Below are 25,896 nucleotides of genomic sequence, written 5' to 3'. Positions count from 1 at the left end.
ATTGGGGGACTTTTTGTATCATAGTCGACATTTTTGCTGTTTTCAGGCCTAAAATCAACATGGCTGCCTACAACCAAACACCACATGGCATTTTTACAGAAAGATTCTTCTAAATATTATATATACAATTAAGAAAAAATTAAATTGAAAATTATTTATAAAGATATTGTAATGAACCTGTTGACATGCGATAAATCTACTCTTGACTCACACGCTACTTTATACTAAATAAGTCAGAAAGCCTTGGAGTCTTGCTTGTCTTTTCTTCAGGAGGAAATGACATCATGTGGAGCAGGTCATGTGATCTGGAATTAACACACTTCCTTGAGAGGTCGTATATATGTCATGTATAACATATGACGTATATATGTCTATGACTTCTACAAGGTCATTTTTTTTATTAAATATTTCATCCATCTGAAATGATACATCAACTGAGCAGCCTTGGTGGAGTACTGCGCTCTCCGAGTGCTTTTCTAGTAGTTTCGTATGTCGTCTAAAATAAATATCACAAGAACATCATCGTTCAGTGTGTCATTCGAAATGTATTTCAAAAACTCATAGTTTCGTATGTCGTCCAACAAACGGTAAAAAGGTGCCCAGGTAGCTCAGCTGGTTGAGAGGGTGGGATTCCAGCTCATAGCCCTTCATTGCAGGTCTTCCCTGCTTTCCTGTTTTCTTCTCTGCTTACCTGTTGGCAAAAGGGCCCAAAAACAACTTTAAAAAAAAAAGTCATACAATGTCATCCAAAATGTGGAAAAAAAAAATCAGTTTAGTATGTCAACCAAAATGTGTGAAAAAAAAGTCAGTTTAGTATGTTGACCAAAATATGTGAAAAAAAAGTGATGGTTTAGTACGTCTAAACTGACGTTTCAGTGAACTGAGCAGCCTTGGAGGAGTCCTGCACTCTCACTGCTTTTGATGATTGTTTCCATAACAAATAATTATGGAATTTGTAAAGACATGATCATAATGAACATAAAAATCATGTTTTTTTTTTACTTTTACTAAAAATCCATGCAAGATATATCCCATTTACTTCAAAAGTCCCTCACTTCTATATTGAACCACCCATAAATGCCAAAGTGCTGCATGATGTCATCTGTTCAAGTTTAATGCTGACGTCCAGTTGTCTGAATAATTGTAAATAATAAAACTACCATTAATTATTGACTGATTTGCAGTAGATTTTCTCCACCTTTAGCCTAAGAGAGTCTACAATAATACCTCAATCACACAATAAGTATAGTAATAAAAAAACAGAAGCAAAATTGGTTCACGACGTAATTTTATTGGAAGGATATGGTACCTGATTTGGACTGATTAATCTGTGTAGGAGTGACGTGATGTAAGAACATTTGGTTTGCATCTTGACATGAATGGGTTAACAAGCCACACCGAGGCAGTTCCTCAAACTGAAAAAAGAAAGCTCAGGCTTCGGACATTCAAAGGACTCAGAGCATCTTTGGTTCAATCTCAGTTATAAAACAAACATCACATATTTACAAAGCATTTACAGCAAATACCAGTGCAATCTGAACACCTGTCAAAACTCTCCAAACTTTGTGCTTAAACATAGAAACTGTATCTCCGCAACGTATTAAAGTGCGCTCTTGCTCAGTAGTTAAGTGCATAGTAAAGTCAGATCCACACAAAGTTATACAGACAGGCGTCTGCTTTAGTTTGATGATAAGACGGCGTCCCACACTTTTACAGCTTATCAGTAGGACGGAAAGTTCAGACTAGTTTCAAAACTATTAGGCATTAACACATTTAGAAATCAGAGAAAAAAATAGTAACAATAAAGCCTTTCCTGCGTAAAAACTCAACTTTCATCAGAGGAAATGATGTTAGAAGGCACAGTCAGTGACGTTTACATCCATGACAAACATATGTGCTTATTTTAAGGCGTAGTCCAACTAAAAACACAAATGTATTGATAGACCAGAGTGTAATCTCTCAATCCAGACAGTTTTAAAGTGATTTGCAGAACTCTTAAGTGTTCAGATATGATCCTTAGTCTTTAATTAGTTGGCTAGTAGAATGGGGGATCTGGCAGTGTTACTACAATTTAAAAGGGACTCTCTCTGGATATTGAACACTCTGAGTCAAAGACATAGTTTGTATTGTGTTTTCAGGTGACTAGTTTTTTTAAAAGTTTGTTAATGTATTGATTTTTGTTCACCACATGTACCGTAAATCAAACCGGATTAGATTTCATGTACACAGTATAAATAAAAAATAAGACATTTTGGAGTCACTCATGCATCAGTGCAATTTCACTTGTTAAGGCTAAATGGGAGTTTAACACAGATCTTATCAGGCTGCATATTTCGACAAATCAACTCAAAAATCCACATTCAGCAGAGAGAATCAGCCCAAGCATGTACAGAACGTCAACACGGTGCTCTTAAATACCAAGCAACACAATGTTAAGAAACTCAATTGGCACCGGTTCACAATTTCCAAACAATATTTACAGTTTCAAACTTAATTCAGGAAAGTTTCCAGGCTGAAGCAGGAAAAATAAATAATTTTTTTTTAAAAACGGAGGGAAGGAGGCTGCATTCGCTCAAGCTGAGAATTCCTAAAAAGCACACGAGGCAGGCACATGGATCAATACTCCCTGAGGCTGATTACCGGAGCCAGCTCAGTCATCTTCGGTTACTATACTGGTGGCGTCATCGAAGGTCCTCTTGTAGCGGACGGTGGAGGAAAACTGGGATCTCTTCTTCTTGTAGACGATGAAGCCGACGGCCAGAAGGAGAGCGAGGATGATGATGATAAAGAGACCCAGCGCCACAGGAGTCCCTGCAGAATCTGAGGAACAAACAAAGTTAAAACATCACCAGCTCGTCACAACATTTTTGTATTTAAACTGAGTAAAGATAAGGAATATTTGGGCTGTAATAAGCAAAACCACTACTGTTGTCACTTAAGTTGCATTATGACTGTAATGAATTTCTTTTTTTAAAGTTATTTTTAGGGCCTTTTGTTGGTTTTATTGGATAGGGCAGTAGAGGCAGACAGAAAAGTAGGGAGAAGAATGAGTGGAAGACCTGCAGCAAAGGGCCATGAGCTGGAATCGAACCGGGGACTATAGCCCCTGTTTATGGGTCACCTGCTTAGCCAGCTGAGCTATCTGGGTACCCGCTGTGATGAATTTCTACATGCAAAGCTGTATGTAGAAAACTATGTCCAATCAATCCAATGTGAAACAGGTGGACTCCACAGACATTCTAGGAACATCTCAATAGTACATAAAACAAATTGGATTTGGAGAGCAACAGAAAAGAGAAAATCCACAACACTATAAAGCGTGGCATCCATGTTTACATCCTTCTCGGCAAGAAAACAAGCCCAAGATCATTCCCCCAAAATGTTGACTTCTTGCTGCGATGCCGTTGAGATACTCACTCGTTCCAGTTTTGCAGACGACACGACTGTCGGCAGACTTGCAGTTGACCAGGCTCCAAGTCCCGCTATCTGCGGCCATCATGATGGCACAATGGGGCTCGGACTTCTTCTCTTTAAGCTGGTCTTCGGACTTCCAGTTAGCGAAAGCCAGAGCCGAGCCATCCTGCCAGGATACAGGCTTACCTGAGAGGGAGAGCAAGAAGATGATGAGAGGAGAAGGATTACCTCACTGTAAATTTCACAAATTACGTATTGGTGGGTCCTGCTCAGGGTTAATATCTGACAAACTGTAAACACAACCCTGACAAATTACTACCAGGATATAGGATTCTATAGAATATGAATTGAATCTTTATCTTTACCTTGCTCATCAAGGTCCATTCCGAGCCACACTCGATTGGTGATTAGAGGGTTTTCCGACATGTACTTCGCAAGAAAGTCATTCTCCTCTTTGGATTTGATAGTTAGTAGTTCAGCATCTGCCAGCAGGAGAAAAAACAACTGGTGAACTGCAGGTTCCACAGATTAGCTTTAATCATAAACCTTCATACATCAAACAGCAGCTCACCAATCTTCTGGCAGATGCTCTTGGCCTGCTCCATGCTGTAGATGCTGTAGTTGTAGAAACTCTCGTCAAAGGCGTAGCAGTGATCCTGATGCTGAATCCACTTGGACACACCGTTGCTCTGAGGGCAGTGGTTGTCTTTTGGGGCAGTTTGCAGTTTGGCTCCTGTAGAAACAACATAGAATCCAGATTCACAGGTGCTTCTTTCCTCCACTGACTGACTATTCATGACTGGCTGATTTCATTCAGTTCACTTTTAAAGGAGAACATGGTGATTTTATACGGAAAGCTGGTTGGTGTCTTACTTTGGGAAGGGGTGGTGATGGCGGTGGTGTAGCAGATGGCACCATCCACCACAGTTTTGCAGCTGGTCTGAACCCATGTTCCAGCAGGGGTTATATAAACACAGCTGGGCTCTTGGTTGCTAGAGTTGGACATCTTGGATTCATCAGTGATGGTGTGGTTGTAGTCAAACTTTGTTCCATCAGACCACTCATAAGCTGAGCCGCTGACCTGCACAGACAAGGACGCCGTTAGCAGCTGAAGTGAAACAGGAGAAAGAAATCCAAATGAGATATCCTCGGGAGGAGTTTAGTGACACAAACTTCTTACATTATGGTTCGACAGGCCGATCCAGAGCCTGAATCCGTCTGTCTTGGCGATGAGCTTCAAGTGTGCGTTGTGCTGGAGGTCGTGGATGCTCGCCAGGTGGCCGCCACGACGATCGCACTCTTCCAGAGCCTTCTGCCAAGTCAACTTCTGGGTCAAGACCTCATAGGTCAAGCTGCCGTAGTGCTGAAAATCTTTGGATGACTTGTTGTACTCCTGCTTGGGTTCTTGGGAGACAAAGATAAAAAGAAATCATTCAAGCATGCAGTATTTTCAGTGAAGCTCACAAGATGGATAGAATGATAGAAATGATGATGTCACAGCGAGATGCACCAACCAAAATCCAGTTTGCAGGTCACTATGGTCTTTTGTTTGAACTCCCAGTATAACTTTATGTTTGTGACGAGAATCCAGGTGCCCTCTGTGGTGAGACCAGCCATGAACGGTCCATCTACATCCGGTCGGCCTTTCGCCCAGTTAGAATATTGGACATTTGTGCCATCGTACCACTTTGTCTGGTTATCTACAGAGGATCAAAGTCACGATTAAAATCAATATAAAGACGCAAATATACACACAAACAGTGAAGACCAATAACAGTGATACTGCACTGTACATCTAAAGCCACCGACTGCAAAACCAAGACAGAAAAATACATTCAAACGTGATCTTGAAGAGTTCCCCTCAGTGCTGAAAAGGGGTTTTATGTAAAAAAAGAGAAACAGAAAGAAAATCCTCCACACTGCCAGTCGATTACGTGACATAAAAACAAAAAAAAAGAATTGTCTAGCAGCATTTAGGCTCAACATCTTTGACTAATTATGCCAGTCAGAGTTTATGATCTCTTCTTTTGGGCAATAGATAGGAAAAAAAATAGAATTAAAGTCTACTTCATTAAACATTTACTAAACAGAAATGTGGGAGGTGCTAATAAAATACCAACCGATGTCATCTATGAACATTCCCAGCCAAACAAACTGGGCTAAGGATTGGAACGGTACAAGCTGGCTCTTGATAAACTCGTTCTCCTCTTCATTTCGGATAGTTAGGATGCCTGCGTCTTCATCTGAAACATAAATGTACCGCAATTACCAACACCGGCCCGTTACAGAGAGCTTCATGAGCAATTCTCCACACAGCAGGACAATGTTGTTAAATTCTTACGAAGGGTTTTGCAGGTTTCCTGGATTTGCCCCTCATCGACCTGTTGCCATCTGGAGGCGACCAGCTGGAAGGAGTAGCAGTTGTTCCTGAAAGGGATCCAGTTTGGACCGTTAATTTGATGGGGACACTGCACTGCAGCATTCTTTGGTGTGGTGATGACCTCCTCTGCAATGAAACACATGAGAATTTTATTTAAAGGGCTTAAAAAAATGTTAGTACTAGCAGGCAACACCGGCCAACAGAGAGGAGAAAACAGTTTTACAATAAAAATGCAATAATGTGGACATTTGCTTTGAGTTTTTGTTTTAGTTAAAGTCTTCTAGGACAAATTTAAAAAAAAGAATAAGTAATGCCTGCAAAAGGAATGAAGAGAAAAGTTTAAAGAAATTCTAAAAGCCTTAACGTTTGAGAAAAAAATCCCATGAATCCCGTAAAACTCTCAACTTGAATCAAATTGATAATGGTGACAATTAAAATTTAAATAATCTGTTACTTTTTATCACTTTACATTCTTTGTATCTTTTCCACTTGCCATGTATTTGACTTGTAACAATGACTTCCTATTTATCTCAGAACACTTTCATTTCAAATATTTGTATCCATCTTGAAGAAAAATGCCTGTCAGCTTTTACTGTAAATCCCCATGTTAAATTCAGTGGATGTGAAACCCTGTGTGGAAAAAACCCCGATTCTGATTCTGAATTTCACGACCTGTTTCGTTTAATCTTCTGTGAATCTTTTTTCACAACAGAAAACCCAGAATATTCTTTTGTCTCATTTGTATCGACTGTTATCCTTTTATTTGAGAATCCTTCTTTGACACATTCGTCTTGCTTGTGCTTTGTTTTGACACCGTTTCAATCAGGGAAGCCAGTTTCTAAATTTCAAAAGATTCTACATCCTGTTACTCCATAGTATCTATCAGCAGTGCTTCAACCATGCACTTAAAATATTTGGAGCTTAACCCAGCACAGCTGGAAGCATTTTTCTGAATCTCAACAAGTTCTTCATGACTGTCCTGTAAAAATACACCCACAGAAAAAATAAAAGGCCACCATTTCTGAGAAAAAGTGCAGCTCTGCAGCGTTTTACCGCCTGGAAAATTGCTTCATACACATTGACTCACCGAGTGGTTTGTGGCAGATGGCTCCTCCGAGCTCCTCCTCGCACTCGGTGGCTTTCCAGAAGCCATCGGTGTCCAGGTAAACACATGATCCGCTGGTGGAGACTTCAGAGGGCCAGCGACTGAACACGGTGTGACTGTTGTCGGTCCAGCGGTAGTGATTCCCGTCCTGAGTGCAAAAGAAATGAAGAAAAATGTAATTGTAGAAATGATAAATTCAAATGAAAATGCTGTCTTTGGTACACTCACATCGTCACTAAACAGGCCGATCCACATGGGTTTCTGTGCACGGCTCACGTGCACGGTGAGGGTGGATTGCAGCAGAGTGTCGGCCACGCTTGCCAGATCCATGTTGTTGCTCCTGCACTGCTCTAAAGCCTCAAACCAGGTGAGGTTTTGGTCCAGCAGTTGGATGGTGTGGTTATTGACCTGGAAGGGCGCCGTAGAGATTTGAGGCTCCGCGACTTTGTCTGAAACGAGCAACGATGTGTTTGAAACAGAAGCTGCATTGAGATCCGTCTGTGTTGCTGTAATGCCTTAGTTGTACAGAGATGTTTCTACTTTTTTAATGATTTATCTGACTAAAGAGATGACAGGTGACTACTTTAACAGAGGCTGAGGTTGCCATGCACTGTCTACTCCCCTCACTAAGGTCACCAAATCAATCATCAAGGATTGTATTGACTAAAACATGGATCAAAATATTATCCAAATTTTGCTGCAAAACTGGCATGTATTCAAATTTCTTAATCTGCTGAGCTCAGGTTTTACTCAATACTTAAAACAGGTGTTGCAATGTGGTGGAAACTGACCTGCATAATGTTGACAAATGGCCAAACTCTGAGGTTGGGTGCAGGAAGAGTAGTCCCAGGTACCCAGCATGTCAGAGCTGGGGTTGTTGATCATGTACGCACACAAATCCATACTCTCTTGATCCCATTTCTATAAAAAAAAAGAGAGTAAAAAAATACACACCAAGAAAGACAACGTGAGTTGTTAATAAATATATAAAAAATACCTATCTTCTGCAAAATCCGCCGATACAGCGAAAAATCCGCAATACAATATTAGATATACACAAATTAAAATTCTGAGATACCGTAAGACTAGGGATGTGCGCGACTCGTCGTTTAATCATTTAACCGCCTACTCATTTATTAAACGTTTAGTATTTTACTAGTCGGTTAAACGCTAGTGTGCCACCCCCCCTCCCCCCCTTCCTTTCTTCCTTTTTTTAAAAATAAAAATGTATGCAAAAGTCCCTCAATTACACATTGACCGACTAATTCAATGCTGTGCTCTTGTATTTTTGGGAGACATAACCACATTCTTGTTTTCTGTCAAACTCGGGCATCCACATTACCCTGAAAACAGACGGTTTGGTGGAGATGAGAATCAGGCTCACTCCTTTTTAACTCCACACATGCATACAGATTTTTGTCATTCTCGACCTTGTAGTTCAACTTAAACTCCCTCAACTGAAGCAACTGTTTCATCTTTGCTGTGTAAAATTGGTTTATAAAGACGTTAAGTGAAGGCAGGGGGAACTTACGTTGACTTTTATGGCCTTGTGCATGCCCACCAGCAGAGGGTTAAAGTTAATGTAGTTAACTGAAGTCTCGTCAGTCCATAAAGAGTTGCTCTGCTTCAGCTTCAGACCAATCCAGATTTTGTCCATATTTCTCATGCCTGGCAGGAGGGTGTTGATGAAGTCTACAACACACACACAGCATTTTTTATGTTCAACACTGCTCACTTTATCACACTCAGGAACCGAAACACAAACTTTGTCAAACATAAAAATGGTGTTTAAGATCACAGTGTCCTTCATGCTTGTCTCGTTTCCTCACCTTGTTCCACCTGATCTGCTATGGACACCAGGGTTCCTCTCACCGACTGGCATTCCTCGCTGGCATACGTGAACGACAGAGGCTTCAAGCTCTTCATCAATGTGTAGCACTGGAAAAAAAATAAACAGAAGGAGTATGTTTATTCATCTGTCACATCATTAGGGCTTAAATGCATCGCTGACCCTTCGTTAATGTTGTAATTTAATATTTTATGTGACCTTATGCTGAACTCTTTGCAGTAAAATGACAAAATAATAGAAATAATGTGTTTTAAGAGATTGAAAATAAGTGGTTTTGTACATGATCATGCTTCCTTTCACAGTCACTTGGGCAGTAAATAAATGTCAGTACAAAACGTATTAATATAGCATATTTAAAATGACTAGCATTGATCAAAGTGCTGTATATGGTATCAGACAGGCAGTAACGAAGCTGCAGCGGTGGAGAAAAGTTTTTGGTCCCCTTTAAAATTTTACAGCATCTCAAAGACTATCATGAAATATTTGTGGAAAAATCTTTTATGGGTTTCAAAAGGTGTGGCTGCATTAGACAGACGCAAACAAATACAAATTATACATATTTTTTTGTTTATTTTTTACAAGAAAAACTAACAAAACTAAATTCTATCAAAATGACCCAATACTCTAAATTTCTTATTTTTACGGAACCAATCAATTTTAAGTTTTTAATGGTTTTTTTTAGGATTTTTTTGAGTATTACTGCACTTGAAGAGTGCACCTAAGAGTGATTCTTAAAGCAACATACATGCAAATGTTTGGGGTGTGCGAAAACTTTTTTCCACCGCTGTATGTGCAAAGTATCAAAGCAGGATATAACTACGTAGCAAAAGCAAATTTTGTAGCAAAATGAAACTGAATAAAATACTAAAACAGTTAAAAGAGGACAACAACGTGTAAGACCCACTTCTGAAGAAATCAATATGAAATAATTATGAAATATTAAGACCATTAAGAGCAGCCAAAATCCATTGAAAACATGTATATGTCAGGGTAGAGACTGCGATTTGGTAGAGTTGGAGTTTCTACCAGTAGAGATTGCGATTGGAGTCTCTACCAGTAGAAACTCCAATCTTACCAGTAGAGATGGAACTTTAAATCTGACCCCTGCCCTGACCCCTGACCCTAACCTTAACTAACCCTGACCTTTAAATCTGACCCCTGCCCTGACCCTAACCTTAAAAGTCTAACCTTAGCCTTGACAAATCTCTACTGGTAGGATTGGAGTTTCTACTGGTAGAGATTGCAATCGCAGTCTCTACTGGTAGAGACTCCAATTCTACTGGTAGAGGTTGCGATCGCAATCTCTACTGGTAGAAACTCCAACTCTACCAAATCGCAGTCTCTACTCTGACATATATATTGGTTTTCTTGACAATATCAGAGGAGCAGGAAAGCTGCTCCAAAGCTTCAGCTCGTCACTTCTGTTGGATTAACACAGAAAACAACATTTAAATCCGTTCTATTAAAGGCCGCTGCAAAAGCGTCACGTATCCTTTATATCAAAATATCCTGAGACGTTCTATGTTCCTGGGAAGTGCAACTTCTTGTCACTGTTAAACGTTTCTGTGTGGATTTTTCCCTTCAAGTATGAAAATATTATCATCACCGTTCCTGAGCTTTAATCTCTCTGACTTCTGAAAGACATTCTATTTAGACGGAAAAGGAAGAAAAGACCACACGAATGGCAGATAATGGTGTCGTGTAACATTTGTGAGAAACTGTCGGACCTTGTTTCTGAAGGACAGAGAAGTTTTTTCGCAGGGCTGTCCTCCTGGCTGAGGATCCTGAGGGTTTATCTCCACCGACGTGATGTTGTGTCTTTCACACACAAAGGAAAATTGCTGCTGGCAACTGCCATCATACTCTGCACGTTAAAGTATGACAGGAAATGTGTGTATTAGTGCAATCAGTTCTGGCTAATTTCCCCGGGCAAATTCCCCAAACTGAAACATTTGCAGCTTTTTCTCCTTTTAAAGTGCTCAAGCTTTTGGAAAAATATCCTCAGCTGTTTTCGTTCATTCTTTAACACCACAGAACATAAGCAAACCCACAGCCGTCTTTGGATTGTGATGTTAAATTCTGATTGGTTCACAGAAATGCAACCCCACGCACTTCAAACCAGCAAGAACTTTATTCATTAATATTTTATCTTATTGATTCGACCTGGTGCAAGCTATTAGTCTGGTTTGTTCAGTGGCTAAAATCGCTTAAATCATTTGACTGCTCATTTTGTGTTCAGTATAGAGGACAAAAATCGAGTATGCTTCAAAATGAACACCCAGAATAGTTTCCAATTCATCTGCTAGTTTCATACAACATGCAGTAAACAGAAAAGGCATAAATTAAATTAATCTTTGGTGTGACGACTCTTTCTCTTTCACAGCACTGATTCTCTTAGCAGTCTGATGACCAAATGTTCCCATGTTTTCTTTTGCGAACCAGCTTACTCTTCTGTACTAGTATTGGACTGAACACAAAAACATTTTTAACCATTCTCAGGTTTACTTACGTGGAAAGGGAATGGCAGAGCTGATGTAGGTGCATCTACCCAGGAAACGTGAGTGATAACGGAACATCTCGTGGTACCTGCAACAAAAAGCATTCTAGTCGATCTCAGCATCACATTGTAGCACGTGTATGCTGGTAGAAGCATCAGAAATATGTGCTTGGTTGTGCAGCATCAGTGTGTGTGACTGCTCCGTCTTACGTCATGGGGAACACCCGGCCAGGTTGCAGATCGATCCACCAGTTTTCCTGGGAAGAACTCGACAACTGTTGGAAACACGCAAGTTAAAGTAACAAGTAATTAATACCCATTCTAAATTAATAACATCATAATCATGCAATCAAGATGGCCTCAAGATCTCAGTTGGCCTACATTTGTAAATTTCATCAAATTAAACTTGCTGGTGAGTTTTAATGAACTGCGTATTAAGTGCTGCTAAGATTTTATGACACTGATGGTTTCATTTATTGGACCCGAGAAGCTGAGTTTTCTCCTCCTTGACAGCGTTTATTCTACAGCGTTCTCTACTCCGCTGTTTAACTGCTTCCAGCTGGATTCTCATGAACAACTGCCAGATTTCCATGACCTGAAGATAGTGGAAAGAATTTCCCCGGTCATAAGGCTCTAAAAAAATCAACTACAGATACAAGCGGGAAGAAAAAAACACAAACAAGATAAAAAGAAATAATAGACAAGAGGTTTTAGTCATTTAAGCTTTTCTCTCTTTTCATTTTGACCTGCCCATTTTTAGTAACTTTTAAGTGCTCCAGATGCCTTAATAGATAGTTTTATTGAATTTATTTTCTGCCAAAGATCTGCTCCAAAACAGCGATTGTTCAGCAGCTTTGCAGCTTTATCTGTTATCTGATTTGTTAAATGCATTATCATGTCAGAACGACCAGATTGACCTCCAGTTTATATTTATCATCAGTTTAAAGAAACCAGAGATTATTAGCTGCTAAAATCTAATAGTGACTTTGGTCATTTCAGCTGAAAAAGAACTGAGAAACCTTTTTGTCTGCCTCTGCCTGAAATCAAGAATTTTGTCACACCAATTATTGTGAGTTTTTAATTGTTCTGCCAGTGTTATCGCTGCAGCCTGCAAATGGGTCAATGTATGCTGGAGGGATTTTTGAAGTTCATGAGATACATCTTACATACATTTTTATTAAAAGTAAAAATAAACCTAATGTTTTCTATGTTCATTATGATCACATCTTTACAAATTCAAAAATTATTTAAGATGGACACAATCACTTATTGATAAAAAAAGACTGAATATCACTAAAATGTCAACTAAACTGTCCCAATTTAAAAACAACCACCTTCTAATTAGCTAAACAAGAATAAAATGAGTTTATTCAAAAGTAGTTTTGATTGTGCTCTTTTTATTAAATATCTATTTTGCCAATATATCAAATTTTATATGAAAAACAACAAATTGTATCTGTGTCCCAGAAATCATTTTCAACTAAGTTACCCATTACAAAAACAACTCTCAATCAGGCGTGAACTAACCGTGACGTCACCCGTTGGTTTCAACGCTGAGAAAATGAAGCCCGGATTTTGCTACTTCCTGGTCGCCGTTTTGGATTTTTTGGAGCCAGTGACGTAAAAAGCGTCATCAAACAGGCTGGACCGGAGAGCAACTAGGGGCAGGATTGGCTGAGGACTCTCTTATCCCGCCCACATTTTACCGCAGAGGCTTCTGTTGCTGTCTATCAAGTATAGCCACGCCCCCTGGCTCCGCCAAATTTAACGATTTATTTAAAATTCAGTATGGATTTATTTTAAGATCGGCCACCTGATCTCTCATTTTGACCATGAAAACTAACCGGAAAAAAATCCTGAGCTGTAGAAAATCAGTCTATCAAATTTTATTTTTTCCAAAAATGAATTGGGGTCTATGGAGCAAAAGCTTTTTGGAGCCAACCCTAGTGGACGCCGTGATATTGCAAGTTTTTGACACTTCTGGGTTGGCTTCAATTCTGGAGCCAGATGCTACGTCTGTCTTTATATACAGTCTATGCTCTCAATAAAGCTTGTTAATTCCAGATCACATGACCTGCTCCACATGATGTCATTTCCTCCTGAAGAAAAGACTGGCAAGACTCCAAGGCTTTCTGACTTATTTAATATAAAGTAGTGTGTGAGTCAAGTGTGGATTTACGGCATGTCAACAGGTTTACTACAATATCGTTATAAATTACTTTCAATTTCAATTTTACTCAATTGTATATGTAATATTTAGAAGAATCTTTCTGTAAAAATGCCATGTGGTGTTTGGTTATGTTGATTTTAGGCCTGAAAACAGTAAAAATGTCAACTATGTTATAAAAGGTTGTTGCTAGAGGTACGGACCCGTACCCGTAGCCTGTGGCCTTCGGATACGGCCCTTTCCATTTGCCAATCAGATACGTGAGATCTGGTCATGTGACTCCCGGTAGACGCTAGAGGTACGGACCCGTAGCATCGGTACTCCAGGTACGGACCCTAACCCTAACCCTAACCTTTGCTTACCTTTCAACAGTTTTTAGTGGTTAGCAGCTTCTTGACTCGCGAGACTCGCGTATGGGTCCGTATCTGTCTGGCAAATGGAAAGTGCCGTATCCGTAGGCCACAGGCTACGGGTACAGATCCGTATCTGTAGACACTACCGTTATAAAAAGTCCCGCAATTATATATTGACCCATATGTGTCTGTCTTTGAGCGAGAATCTCTGTGTAGCAGCAGTGACTCCCCACTCTGTGAGAACATCACTACTTGCTCATTTACAGTTTCCTGTCACTTACCTTTTCCAGTTGCTGGTGAATCTTTGCGACAGCAGTGGAGCTCAGTGGAGCAGCCAGCTTGCTGCCATTTCCTTTGCAATACAGCACTGCCTCTTCAAAACTTAGCTTCGGCTTATCAACAAACCAAAACTCTGCTCCGTCTATGAACACTGATGTCTCATGGTGCCCAACTGAAAAGCATAAGAAATAGCTCTGAAGTCATGCATGGATGCAAGCATTTGAATTGTCGATCATCTGAGAAACAAGAATGTTGAATCAGACCACTGAGAGATTCAACATTTTTAAACACAGATGGTGAAAAGATGTGGTTATTACCAGGGTTGTACCACTCTGGGGTTTTCGGAGTCTTTCCTGTTGAAGTATCAACAAAGAATAAGTTAAAATCAGAAAGCAAACAAAAACACAAATAACTATTTTCTTAATAAAAAGTAGAAACCTCTTTCTTTATTCTAATAGTGTTTTATACAAAACTTTACTAATGACTCACCAACTATGTGGCCACAAAATTCAAGCTAAAATTCTTAAATTCCACAGTCCAATTGAAGGATGTTAACGCTTCACAGACCAAAGCCACCGTTAGTTTTGTGCATACTCACACTCCACAGTAGAACTACATGTGGAATCTTACCGCGGGGGATTTGGCAGACAAACTCCAGCTTGGCGTCGCAGTGAAACGGCGTGGCGAAGAAAGGGACGTGAGGCAAGTCGTGGAGAAGAAACACAACCAGGTGCTTCAAGGTGCTCTTTGATGTCTGAAGAGGACACAGATTGTTTGCGAAAGTCTTATCAGTAAGGAACTACACAAAAGAAGCAGTTTTGTAGCAGAGATGTTGCATGCCATGTTGCATCTCCCAGGTCAGTGACGGTTTAGAAACAAAGTATCTTTCAGTCTGATAAAACAATCGCTAACTAAGACGTCTAAGAGTCTGACGCGCAAGATAAGAGGACAACAAGAGAATCAGCTGGCATCTATTCTGTGAGTAACACAGGATTCACATTAACAGTAATCAGCATTTACAAATTTCATTGTTCTTCTGCACAATTACAATAAAGTCTCTTTATCATTGTGGACAAACTGATGAAAACCAGGAGCTGCTGTCTGTGTTTTATGGGATTTTGCATGAAATGACTGAGCCAGTGGGGGCGGATGTCAGCTGCAGATTTTCTCCTGACTCCTACAAACAGCCGAGCTACATACGTTCATTTTGAAGCTGGAAAGAAAAGGCACCATTCAGTAGTATGAAACTCCCTAGCTCACCTTAAAAGCAGTGCAGTCCCGACTGTACGCATCGTCCTCTTGGAAATCTGGGTGTAAAATACCCACAGACACCTGTTGTAGAGACATTGTAAGATCTCAGAAGCTCAGAAATGAAAGTGATTTAGTGCAATAAGTTTGTTAAAACCAAACAAAGGTGCACTTCCAGTTACTTGGTTATACAAAAATCATACATTTATATACAGTTAAGCTCATAAGTTTACATCCCATAGCAAAATTTGTTGACTTTTTTCAGAAAATATGTTTGATCATGAAAAGACTTTTCTTTCTTTTAGAGTTAATAGTCAGACAAAGTTATTTATTGTCATGCAACTGTATCTGATCATTCATGTTTTCATGAAAGAATGGTGCATATTTTACAAACTCTGTTGGGGCCTGTAGACTAATGAGCACAACTGTACATATATACTCTACATAATGTGCAGGAAAAGGGGTTTTACTCACAGGCCGCCCATCACTCCACTGCCAGGAGCGATCAGCTGGGTTTCTCCTGTTCAGACCCACCCAGATGTACCGATTATCACTGCAACAAGAAGAGCACAACACTGTCACTCATGACACCTAACCAAGCCTCACTCGCAGAAAAAAACAATCTCATGAAAGAATCCTTAAAGAGCTGTTGCCATTTTATTCCGCCACTAAAACTAGCTCTTCCGCTCCATGACCAAGTGTGAAACGCGGTTCAGGAGATGCTGTGTGTTTATCTTAACTTTCAGATTAAATATTGCGTGTTTACTTTAACAAAGAGACAAGTTTAGACTCCGAGTTATGTGGCAACAGAGACAACCTTGCATGTTGAGAAATCCTGTCTTTGTTGAGGCGACTGGTAGCGCCAGTTTGAAGACTACGACCGCCTCCCGTCCACACTCGTTTGTATTCGGTGTTTATAGAGATTAGGCGACAATGAACTTTCATCTGCTCCTGTCAGAATACAGCAGCGCAGGTAATGCTTCAAATACCTGACAGTCTCCCTCATGATGCTGTGCAGAGCTCTCATCTCGTCGTCGTTTGTGAAGCTGGGCAGGTCGGCTCCCAGCGCCTCACAGAACCTCTTGGCTTCCTCCCACGAGCGCTTCCTGCTCAGCCTCTCTTCTTGAAACACCTGACAGGGTGAAACCACACTTTAGAACAGCTACTAAAACCTGCCAGTGAAGTAACAGAATGGAGGCGATTGTAAAGAAAGACAACTTGGCTGCCAGATAATGTCATTCAGAGTCAACCTGTAAAAGGAGAAACCACCAGAAAAACCCTACATTGATTTGCAAATTACAGAAGCAGCTGCAGATACTTTCACTGAACAATCATGGCTCCTAATGGTGGAAAAAAGTCGATTATTTAGAGACACACCTTGTAGCAGTATCGGATGTTTTGCCTGGACACCCATCCATCAGGACAGGTGGCATTAGCACTGGGTTCTGGTTCCGGGGCCGGAGGTGGAACGAGGTCTTTTCTACAAATGGTGCCCGCTTTGAAGAGGGAGCAGTTCTTCACCTCCCACTTGCCCAACGGTTTCGCTGTGGAAATGGCAGCACAGCCTCCCTCTCGATCTAAACCAAACAAAACAAATTGAATCTACAGCATGGATCAAGCTGTTTTAGCTTTAGATGAAAAATGTACTGCTCTGAACATCTTAGCTCTTTAAATATGAAGATGGAGTTCTGGTACACAGACGTATCAAAAAACCTTTTACAAGCAGCAGCAGACATTCATAATTCATGGTGTGGTAGCAGGTTCCAGCGCTGTAATATAGACTAGCAGTGGAGCAGTCTTATCTGAAATCCTGTTTTATAACTTGATGACAAGATGAAACAGTGAGGATGCTCCCTCATTGTTTCATCAAATATAAACATGATAGAAGTGACGGAAGGCAAGAATTTGGGAATTTATGAATTCTTTACACACTATTACACATTTCCCTTAAATTTTATGATTAATAAAGTATCTATCTATCCATCTATCTATCTCACATTTTGCATGCATGCGTGTTTATTTTTTTTCAATAAATGACCACCTATTTCCTTATTGAGTTCAATTGGGGTTTTTCTAAGTGGCACTTTTTGTTCTTTAGATCCTTGTGATGAATAATCCACTAAAGTTTTGGCATTGTTGGATTTCCAGGCTGCTTTGGTAGTACATTAAAAACTGACTTCTTAAGTGTCAGTTGTATAATCTGCCACTAGTGCGTTCATTTTATGACAAGGCTGTTAGTGAATGATCAACATGTGGGGGTGTATTGACACATACTTTGTGCACATGAAACAATGGGCAGTAAAAAGTACTTTTTGCATGAGTAAATCAGCAAATTTGAGCTTTCACAGAAGTAAAAATCACTGTATTCTGTACACAGAGGTTTAGAATTACATAGCAAACATTATGATACTACAATCTGTCATTAGCCAAGAATCTGTTCTGCCCCTCCTGCACCGGCTTCCTACTAACCTGGTTGAAACCAGCCCCAGTTGGTATATTCAACCACACCCGGGGTCCCGTCCTGGCTCACCCACTGGTACTCTCCTGTGTTCTTGACGTCCTGCAGTCCGATCCAGAAATTCTGAGTCTTCTTGCCGATCTGCTCTGTAAGCAGCCGGTTGATAAAGGCCTGCTCAAACCTGGAAAGAGCAGCCCAAAATGAGTGACTTTCCTGGTGAAGCACAGGCAGGAAAGATCATTTTGTGTTTAAGGAAATCTTGCGGTGAATGAGTTACCCGTTTCTTATGGTGATGTTGCAGTGATCTTTGAAGGACACTTGTTCCGTGTTCACTTTGTAGCAGGAGTTGCCGTGTCTCCTCCAGCCCTGGTGATTGAAAACAGTGAGACTTCAGGTACAGTCAAGGTACAAGCATGTCTTTTCATGCTCAGTCCTAATTCTAATACATAGTCAGTATCTTTGTAATGGATTTTGGTTCCACTGTCACCAACTGCTTGCTGATAGGAAATCCAAGGGCAACTTTGGATTGTTGTGTTCTCTGTTCTTTGTTTAGAATTTGTAAGGTCTTCACTTTACTATGTGGAAGTGCTACGAGGTGACATATGCTGTGAATTGGTGCTATACAAATAAAATTTAACTGAGCTGAATCAGTGTTTATGTTGTTTCTCACCACTGTGGTCACTACTACAGCTTTGTCTTTACATTTTTACATCTCTTTGGTTCTGATATTAGCTGTCAATGCAACTACAGATTTGTTTTTTAGCCCTTTATGACTCAAAATTTGATCTTCTGAACGTGACCTCATGATTTCTGTGACGATTGCTGACACATGAACGTTATGCACAAGACGTGTGGAAAGACAGCTAATGTGAAACACTGCAGACAATACTGACATCTTCAAAGCGACATCCGTCTTGTGTTGCACTTTCGTTGACCTCTCCTTTCTTCTGGCACATGAACTGTAGCTTCTGTGTGCAGTCCCCAACCCTCCAACCATGAAACTGTACAGAACCAACACAGGTTTGACTTCATGTAAAGAAGAAAACAAATACAAAACGCTGGATGCAGCAGGTCGAGTTACACAAACGCACACACCTTTCCAGAGTAGAAGACACAGCTGGTATTCTGATCGGGCTGGACTGGTTGGTTTTGGTCCCAGTAAGTGAAGGTGACTGGTGCGTCGTCTTTCCAGCTGAAGACAGTGGGGTTCTTGCCGACACCAAACATGCCGATCCACACACGCGAAGTCTGGTCCTCTGGTGGACCAAAACACACATCAGTTTAGGAAACATCGGTCAAAACGTGGAGCTGGTGATTCCTTAGCAGTGAAAAAATAAGGCCATCCCTGGCTTCAGAAGCCAAATAAGAAGAAAACCACTTGGAAATGAGAGTTTTACCTGCGTGGAAATTGGTGCTGATCATCTCTTTGCTGTCAATGGAGTGGAAACTGGCTAAAACCCCTCCTCCCTCTGCGGTGTTGCAGTGTTGTTGGGCATCTGCGAAGTCTTGTGGTTTGTCCTTCACTAACTTGTAACACCAGCCGCTCCACGGGACCCAACCGTCCGCACACACGGTTTCTTTATATTCTAAAGGCTCTGTGGAGAGGAAGCAAGACAGCAAGAGGCTGTGATGGGAGGCCCGGTTTCATCAGACTATCCCAAAATCACAAAATCAACACTGCACTGAATGCATCTTTGTTCAAGTCTAGATCATCTACACTACTTTTTATTAAAGATGATATACGTTAAGCTAACAATCAGAACCCCAAAAGGTGCTGATAGGTTAAAAAGGTATGTTACAATTTTTTTTAAAAGACAGAATTACATTATTATTTAGCCAGAAGCTGCTGAAACAGAAAGAAACATTTAAATTTGTCTGTTCATATGAACTCATCACATGATGCGGCTCCCTTGGAAAACCTGATCACACCTAAGCTTAAAAACATCATGTCTTATCAAAATCACTTTTTTTTTTGCCAAAAAATTATCAGTTTGTTCTAATCAGATTCTGTAAAAAGCTAAAAATTTTAGGCTTTTCACCGCTTTTAAGTCACCATTCGTGACTCGGCTACAACTGACGATTACATGACAAAAATTGAAGGACTTCAGCAGAAATGGATTAAACTGTAAGCTTTTTTACACACAGAAGATAGGAAACAAGTATAGAAACACAATACAAATCTAAAAAGCAAAATATCTATGGAACATAGAGTTATATTTTTTTCCCCCCAAACAGCAAGAGGCCGTGAGGGGAGGCCAGGTTTTCTCTGAGGATCCCAAAATCACAAAATTGAAACAAGTTTGGTACCCTCTATCCTTTTATTCTTGATTTGAAAAGAAAAAAAAACATTTAATAGGGCAGAAAGTTATTCACAATCAGGGATCTCAGAGTTGCTAGCATGGCTGTAGATTTTTAGTCTGATCTACATTCGATTCAGAAGAAACTTAAATGAAAGCAGCAGCTGACCAACCTGTTTTTTCAGTCCGAGAGGCATTGGCACTCTTCTTGCAGACGTATGGCAGCCGTTTGTTGCACGACTCAGATTCGTAGTTTCTTTTAGAGTTCATGACTCCACAGTCTGACTCAATGATCATGGAGGTGATCGGCATTCCTGTCAAACATGTTCCCACACACAGTAAATATCAATAAAATCATATACTGACTAAGAGAGAGCACCTGTGGGCATCTTTCTGTGTTCAGAGTCTCAACTGTGAGGGCTGAAATAAAAGAAATAAAAGAAACGCTTCATGTTCCAGCAACACTGACATGTACTAAATCACAGCAACCACACAGAGCTCATATCAGCAGAAGGCCAGACGGCTGCAGCATCCTCGATGTCCCCACTAACACCTTCACTTTAAGAAGAAGAAAACAAACATGTCACAATAGCCTGTGAGTCTCATAAAGCCTTCCATTCAGCGTTATTAATGGGTTATTCAGCAACACTAACAATCCCAAGGCAACAGTGTGTCCAGTAACCGGGCACAATGAGCTTCTTTAGAAACACCAGCCTCATTGTTTCTCCGACTGACACCAACTCTCGGCTTGTAGAACGGCAGCAACCCGCAGTGTATCACAACAGCATGCAGGTTTTGGTTTTGCACAACGAGCTGCAGGTATTTCTGGCAAGTGAATCTGGGTTATTGTGTTTTGGCAGAACCAGTGCCTGGAAAATTGGGCTGCAAAAATCCATGTGGGTGTTTTTTAACCGCCCTTTTTCCTCTTTCTACTCTGATTATCTAACAGGGCTCTGAGCAAACTGATGCTTTACCACCAACATCTAACTACTAGTAGCTGCCTATTATCTGCACAATGTTAGTTATATAATAATAATAATAATAATAACTTTGTTTATATAGCACTTTCAAATCAAAGTGCTTTACAGGGCAAGCAACAGATAAATTACAATAAAATAACTGATATTGAAACTGAACTATGGCTGAGAAGACACAGCAGCAGCAAAAACTACAATAAAACAATAAAACAGTATCTAAGAAGACACAGTTCCTCACAATTTCTGATTCATATGTAGCAGAGAACAAGCGAGTCTTTAGCTTTGCTTTGAACACCTCTACTGAGCAAGCTTGCCTAACGTCAGAAGGATGAGCGTTCAATAAAGACGGTACACGGCAATAAAAAGCCCACGCAATAACTGTCTTCTTTTTAACTCTAGGGACCGTCAGCTCAGCAGGTACGTCCCCTGGGAGCACAAGGACCTTCCTGGTTCATATGGGACTTCCGGTTCCTTTAAATTTGATGGCCCAGTGCCATTTACAGCTTTGTATGTTAATAGGAGTATCTTAAAATCAGCTCTAACATGAACTGGGAGCCAGTGGAGTAATTGATGCATACACCTGCAGGTCATCATCATAACAATGAAAGGCAATCCCAACAGAATGCATGATATCACCCAATGGCACCAAGTGTAATGAAAACAACAAAGGACCAAGAACAGACCCCTGCAGAACCCCATATCTGATTGCCTGCTTCCCAGTATATATAGTAAATTTTACATACAACACTGCAGATTTTACATTTTTCAAGCTTCACAATTATTACAGTCATAAACTGACATGTACGGCTCTAATTTTTCTGTGGAACATTGACGATTCTTTCCGTTGACACAGATCAGCTCTCGGAAAATGAGTTTACAAAGAAAAACAGAGGAGAAGAAAAAATGCAGAAAATTACCATTTTCCCAGCGCAAAACAGACAGCGGGGAGCCGTCTGACCACTGCCAGCCCTGAGAAGAGTCCAACTGGTGCAGGCCGATCCACATCCTCTCAGGCATGTTGCGAAGGCCGCCCGATACTGCAAAATGCAACACCACAAAGACATATGAATTTCAAAATAAAACACAAAGGCACACAATAAACTAGGGATGTCAGATAATATCGACCCACAGATATTATCGGCCCGATATTGGCATAAAAATGTAATATCGGTCAATATTGTTATCTTTTTTTTGCCTATCATGAAAACCGATAAAATAATGCCTGGATTTCACCGGCATTTACCAGAATTTACCAAAATTTGGCATGCTGTGTTAATTCCATGACAGAAGATATGCAATGTTACCTACAATTAGTTAAACAGCCCACTTTTATCAGCATCTGTTGATATCAGAATCGGAAATTGAGAGTTGGATAATATCGTCATATTGGCAAAAACTGCCAATATCGGACGTCCCTACAATAAACTGATTATGTAGGAGAATGGAAAAAGGAAAGTCAAACCCCAACAAGAACATGAAACTGTGTCGGAAAAAGGAAACTGCTGGTGTTTGAGTCGCACTTTGTAATGCTTCAAGCAGTTTCCACCTTCACAGGTTTGTTTAGCGGTTTAAGTTTTACAAATAGAGAAGCTGAGGGCTCACACAGCAAACAGCGTTAACGTGAGAGCGTGCAGTATTTTGGATACGAGCCATGTGACATCCAGAAGCGATAAAAAGCTCGCAAAAAATCTCACCAGTGTTTTTAACGTTTCTAGAAAAGCTCCTCTGACCTGCAACCAATTAAAAAGCCTCACGCATCTTTGAGCCTACTAGGCTGTTTAGTTACTCTTTAAATATCTCTCATGCTTCAACTTGAGTCACAAAAAGGCGTCCTCTCTTGCAGCATGTGGTTAAGTTGCACACTGTGCAGCGGATTTATTGCAATTACAAACAAAACCGTCAGCATCTGTTTAGACTCAGAGTGTGCAAATGAGGTCGTGCATTCACACACACAAAGAGATGGTTCTGAGTTATCTCTTTCTCCCTTTTGATCTTTTATTTTATTTTCACATAAAGAACAATAGATTGAAGAAGCCGAGGAACAAACTGACAGCAGCACAATGAAAAGCACACTGGAGGAGGGAGGAAGAAGTAAACAAAGATACTGCATGTAGAAGATGCCCCTGTATATAAATTAAATCACAATAAGACAACACAATGTATTTGAAGGTTTTTTTTGTGTGTGATAAAAGAGATTTATTGCTTTTCTCAAGATCAGTGTCGAGAAATAAGAAAGCTCGATGTGATATTTATGAACGATAATCAGTTTCATGAAGAGAATGTGTGATACGGTTCAAATCAGTAAAATTTTTTGTTTCCGTGAGTTTGAAACTTGATTTGTCGGAGTTGATGACACTCATACCATTGCTGATTATAAATAATCAAGCAGATTAATAGATACTTAAACTGACATGTCATACCAGCATAGATTTGCAGTGAAAATGAAAATTGTGGTGTCAAAAAACTTGCTAAATGCCTTTGTTCAATTTTGTTTTACACACTTCACTCTTCAGCATCTAATCTTGAGTGTTTTCAGGCTATAACCTGTGACATCTAATCAATCAAGGTCACGGGCTCCAGTTAGAGAGAGGCAGCTGTGTCAGAAACAGAGCAGCTCATGTTTAAATAATGTATTTCATTGGGAATCAATTTTAAAAAGTAGCCAATGCAAAGAGCTGAGAATTAGCCAGGCTGATGATCAGTCAATCTCAAGTGATTGGTTTCTGTTCACTTTTCTCAGGCCAGATGATCATTCTCTTCTCTTTAAATGTCAAATTCACTTTTTATCCTTAGAAATGAGGCATTGCTGTCCTATCAGAGGACCTGATTGTGTTGACGATGAGTACAACATGCTGTGATGCTGATAACTTTGAAGACTTTGTGTTTTTTGCCATCAGAAAGGTGGAGAAAAACGAGGAACAGATATAGAGAGTGAAGCAGCGACAGCAGTGATCGGTCAGTCTTACGGGTTGTGGAGTTGAGATCTTCGGCTTCAGACAAACTGAGCAGATCGGCTCCCTGACTGCGACATGAATCCAAAGCTTCATGCCAGGTCACCGCAGCACTGGATACAAACTCGTAGCAAAACTCCCCCTCAGGGCTGGCAAACAGTGTGCTGCAACCCTCCTCTGCAAAGCCAAAGAGAGAGTGTCAATATGCTTATCTGCTTCATTTGTTTTTTAAAATGCAGGATCTAATTCAACATTAATTGGGTCAATATATATAATTGAGGGACTTGTGAAGTCCATGGGATATATCTTGCATACATTTTTATTAAAAGTTAAAAAAAAATGTTATGATCATTATGATCATGTCTTTACAAATTCCATAGTTATTTATTATGGAAACAATCACTTGTTAATAAAAAAATGAATGGATATCACTAAAATGTCAACTAAATAACTGTCCCAATTTAATAACAACCACCTTATAATTTGCTAAATAATAATAAAATGAGCTTATTTAAAAATTGTTTCGATTGTGTTCTTTTATTAAGTTGAGATGGTCATGACAGATGTTTCTATTTTGGAAATATATCAAATTTTACATGAAAAAAATAGCAAATTATATCTGTGTCTGAGAAATCACTTTCAACTAAGTTAGCCATTACAAAAACACCTCTCAAGGAAGTGTGTTAATTCCAGATCACATGACCTGCTCCACATGATGTCATTTCCTCCTGAAGAAAAGACTGGCCAGACTCCAAGGCTTTCTGACTTATTTCATATAAAGTAGTGTGTAAGTCAAGTGTGCTACAATATCTTTAAAAATAACTTTCAATTTCAATTTTACTCAATTGTATATATAATATTTAGAAGAATCTTTCTCTAAAAATGCCATGTGGTGTTTGGTTATAGGCGGCCATGTTGATTTTTAGGCCTGAAAACAGATGTATTCCACTACTTTGAAGTCATTACTCTCATGATTTTGTCCTGTAAAATATCCAGCCATGGAACAGACAGAACAGTTGATTCTAATATTATTAAAAAGTGCAACATGCCAGGTGTTAGACAGTGTCCTCTCTTCCCGTCTTGGTCATAGTCTGAGGTTGTGGCACACCAGGACAGTCCACTAAAGTCTGCATCAGGGAGGCATCCGAAGTGCCAGCTGCCGTTGTATTTGAAGGGGAAGTCACAGGGGCTGCCGAAAGAGTTTCCATTGGCCGTGTGGACAACTGGAACTGAGAGGAGAAACTCATGTCACCAATCACAAGCTTCTGTGGTCACAAATTGTGACTTGTGCGAACATCAAAGCATCTATAGAACACAACACTGAGCACAGGTTTTGACATGAACACCTCAAACTTACATCAGATCCTGTTTATTGTGCAAAATAACCAAAACCGTCTTCTTGTCGAAAATCAAGTCACAGAAGATACAACAATGGAAGATTTGCCGCTTTAAAGATAGAAAGAGACTGCAGGAAAATAAAATGTTCTACTGCGGGAAAGTTTTGAGTCGGATAAATGCATAAAACGGCATGTGAATGCATCTTTGTTCCAGTCTAAATCATCTACATTATTTTTTCTTAAAGATGATATAAGCTAAGCTAACCATCTGAACTCCGAAAGCTGCTGACAGGATTAAAAGGGATGTTCTTTTTTTTTTTAAGCCAAAACTACATTATTATTTAGCCAGTATTTGAAACAGAAAGAAACATTTAAACTTCTCTATTCAAATGAACTAATCACATGTGGTGTGCAGTTCCCTTGTAAAGCTTGACCACACCTAAGCTTAAAAACATCATGTCACTTTATTCTGTCAAAATTGCCAAAAAATTACCAGTTTGTTCTTACCAGATTCTGTAAAAAGCTAAAAATTCTAAGATTTTCAGCGCAACCATGAAACCATTGGTGACTCAGCTACGACTGAC

The 25,896-nt window shown here is 39.9% G+C and overlaps 1 protein-coding gene across 1 annotated transcript in view; it reads right to left on the bottom strand.

Moving 5' to 3' along the window:
* Positions 1 to 1,271: 1,271 nt before the first annotated feature.
* Positions 1,272 to 25,896, bottom strand: part of ly75 (lymphocyte antigen 75) — a 29,429-nt gene continuing 4,804 nt past the window's right edge. The window contains exons 3-35 of the mRNA XM_022195459.2: positions 25,025 to 25,204; positions 23,991 to 24,152; positions 21,942 to 22,061; positions 20,221 to 20,361; positions 19,148 to 19,345; positions 18,846 to 19,006; positions 18,644 to 18,751; positions 18,028 to 18,116; positions 17,762 to 17,931; positions 16,670 to 16,869; positions 16,282 to 16,424; positions 15,767 to 15,845; positions 15,305 to 15,376; positions 14,675 to 14,798; positions 14,362 to 14,397; positions 14,047 to 14,216; positions 11,456 to 11,520; positions 11,258 to 11,334; positions 10,476 to 10,612; positions 8,729 to 8,837; positions 8,431 to 8,591; positions 7,691 to 7,820; positions 7,128 to 7,348; positions 6,882 to 7,047; positions 5,756 to 5,920; positions 5,535 to 5,657; positions 4,929 to 5,114; positions 4,595 to 4,818; positions 4,288 to 4,495; positions 3,986 to 4,147; positions 3,780 to 3,896; positions 3,418 to 3,600; positions 1,272 to 2,820 (exon numbers count right to left, since the gene is read on the bottom strand). Coding sequence (XP_022051151.2) covers positions 2,651 to 2,820; positions 3,418 to 3,600; positions 3,780 to 3,896; positions 3,986 to 4,147; positions 4,288 to 4,495; positions 4,595 to 4,818; positions 4,929 to 5,114; positions 5,535 to 5,657; positions 5,756 to 5,920; positions 6,882 to 7,047; positions 7,128 to 7,348; positions 7,691 to 7,820; positions 8,431 to 8,591; positions 8,729 to 8,837; positions 10,476 to 10,612; positions 11,258 to 11,334; positions 11,456 to 11,520; positions 14,047 to 14,216; positions 14,362 to 14,397; positions 14,675 to 14,798; positions 15,305 to 15,376; positions 15,767 to 15,845; positions 16,282 to 16,424; positions 16,670 to 16,869; positions 17,762 to 17,931; positions 18,028 to 18,116; positions 18,644 to 18,751; positions 18,846 to 19,006; positions 19,148 to 19,345; positions 20,221 to 20,361; positions 21,942 to 22,061; positions 23,991 to 24,152; positions 25,025 to 25,204 — 4,757 coding nt within the window. The 3' untranslated portion in view covers positions 1,272 to 2,650. The remainder of the gene's footprint in view (positions 2,821 to 3,417; positions 3,601 to 3,779; positions 3,897 to 3,985; positions 4,148 to 4,287; positions 4,496 to 4,594; positions 4,819 to 4,928; positions 5,115 to 5,534; positions 5,658 to 5,755; positions 5,921 to 6,881; positions 7,048 to 7,127; positions 7,349 to 7,690; positions 7,821 to 8,430; positions 8,592 to 8,728; positions 8,838 to 10,475; positions 10,613 to 11,257; positions 11,335 to 11,455; positions 11,521 to 14,046; positions 14,217 to 14,361; positions 14,398 to 14,674; positions 14,799 to 15,304; positions 15,377 to 15,766; positions 15,846 to 16,281; positions 16,425 to 16,669; positions 16,870 to 17,761; positions 17,932 to 18,027; positions 18,117 to 18,643; positions 18,752 to 18,845; positions 19,007 to 19,147; positions 19,346 to 20,220; positions 20,362 to 21,941; positions 22,062 to 23,990; positions 24,153 to 25,024; positions 25,205 to 25,896) is intronic.

Source organism: Acanthochromis polyacanthus, chromosome 2 (genome assembly GCF_021347895.1).
Source record: "Acanthochromis polyacanthus isolate Apoly-LR-REF ecotype Palm Island chromosome 2, KAUST_Apoly_ChrSc, whole genome shotgun sequence".
Lineage (NCBI taxonomy): Eukaryota > Metazoa > Chordata > Actinopteri > Pomacentridae > Acanthochromis > Acanthochromis polyacanthus.
Note: the sequence above shows the minus strand (reverse complement) of the source record. Positions and strands in the feature narration are given on the sequence as shown.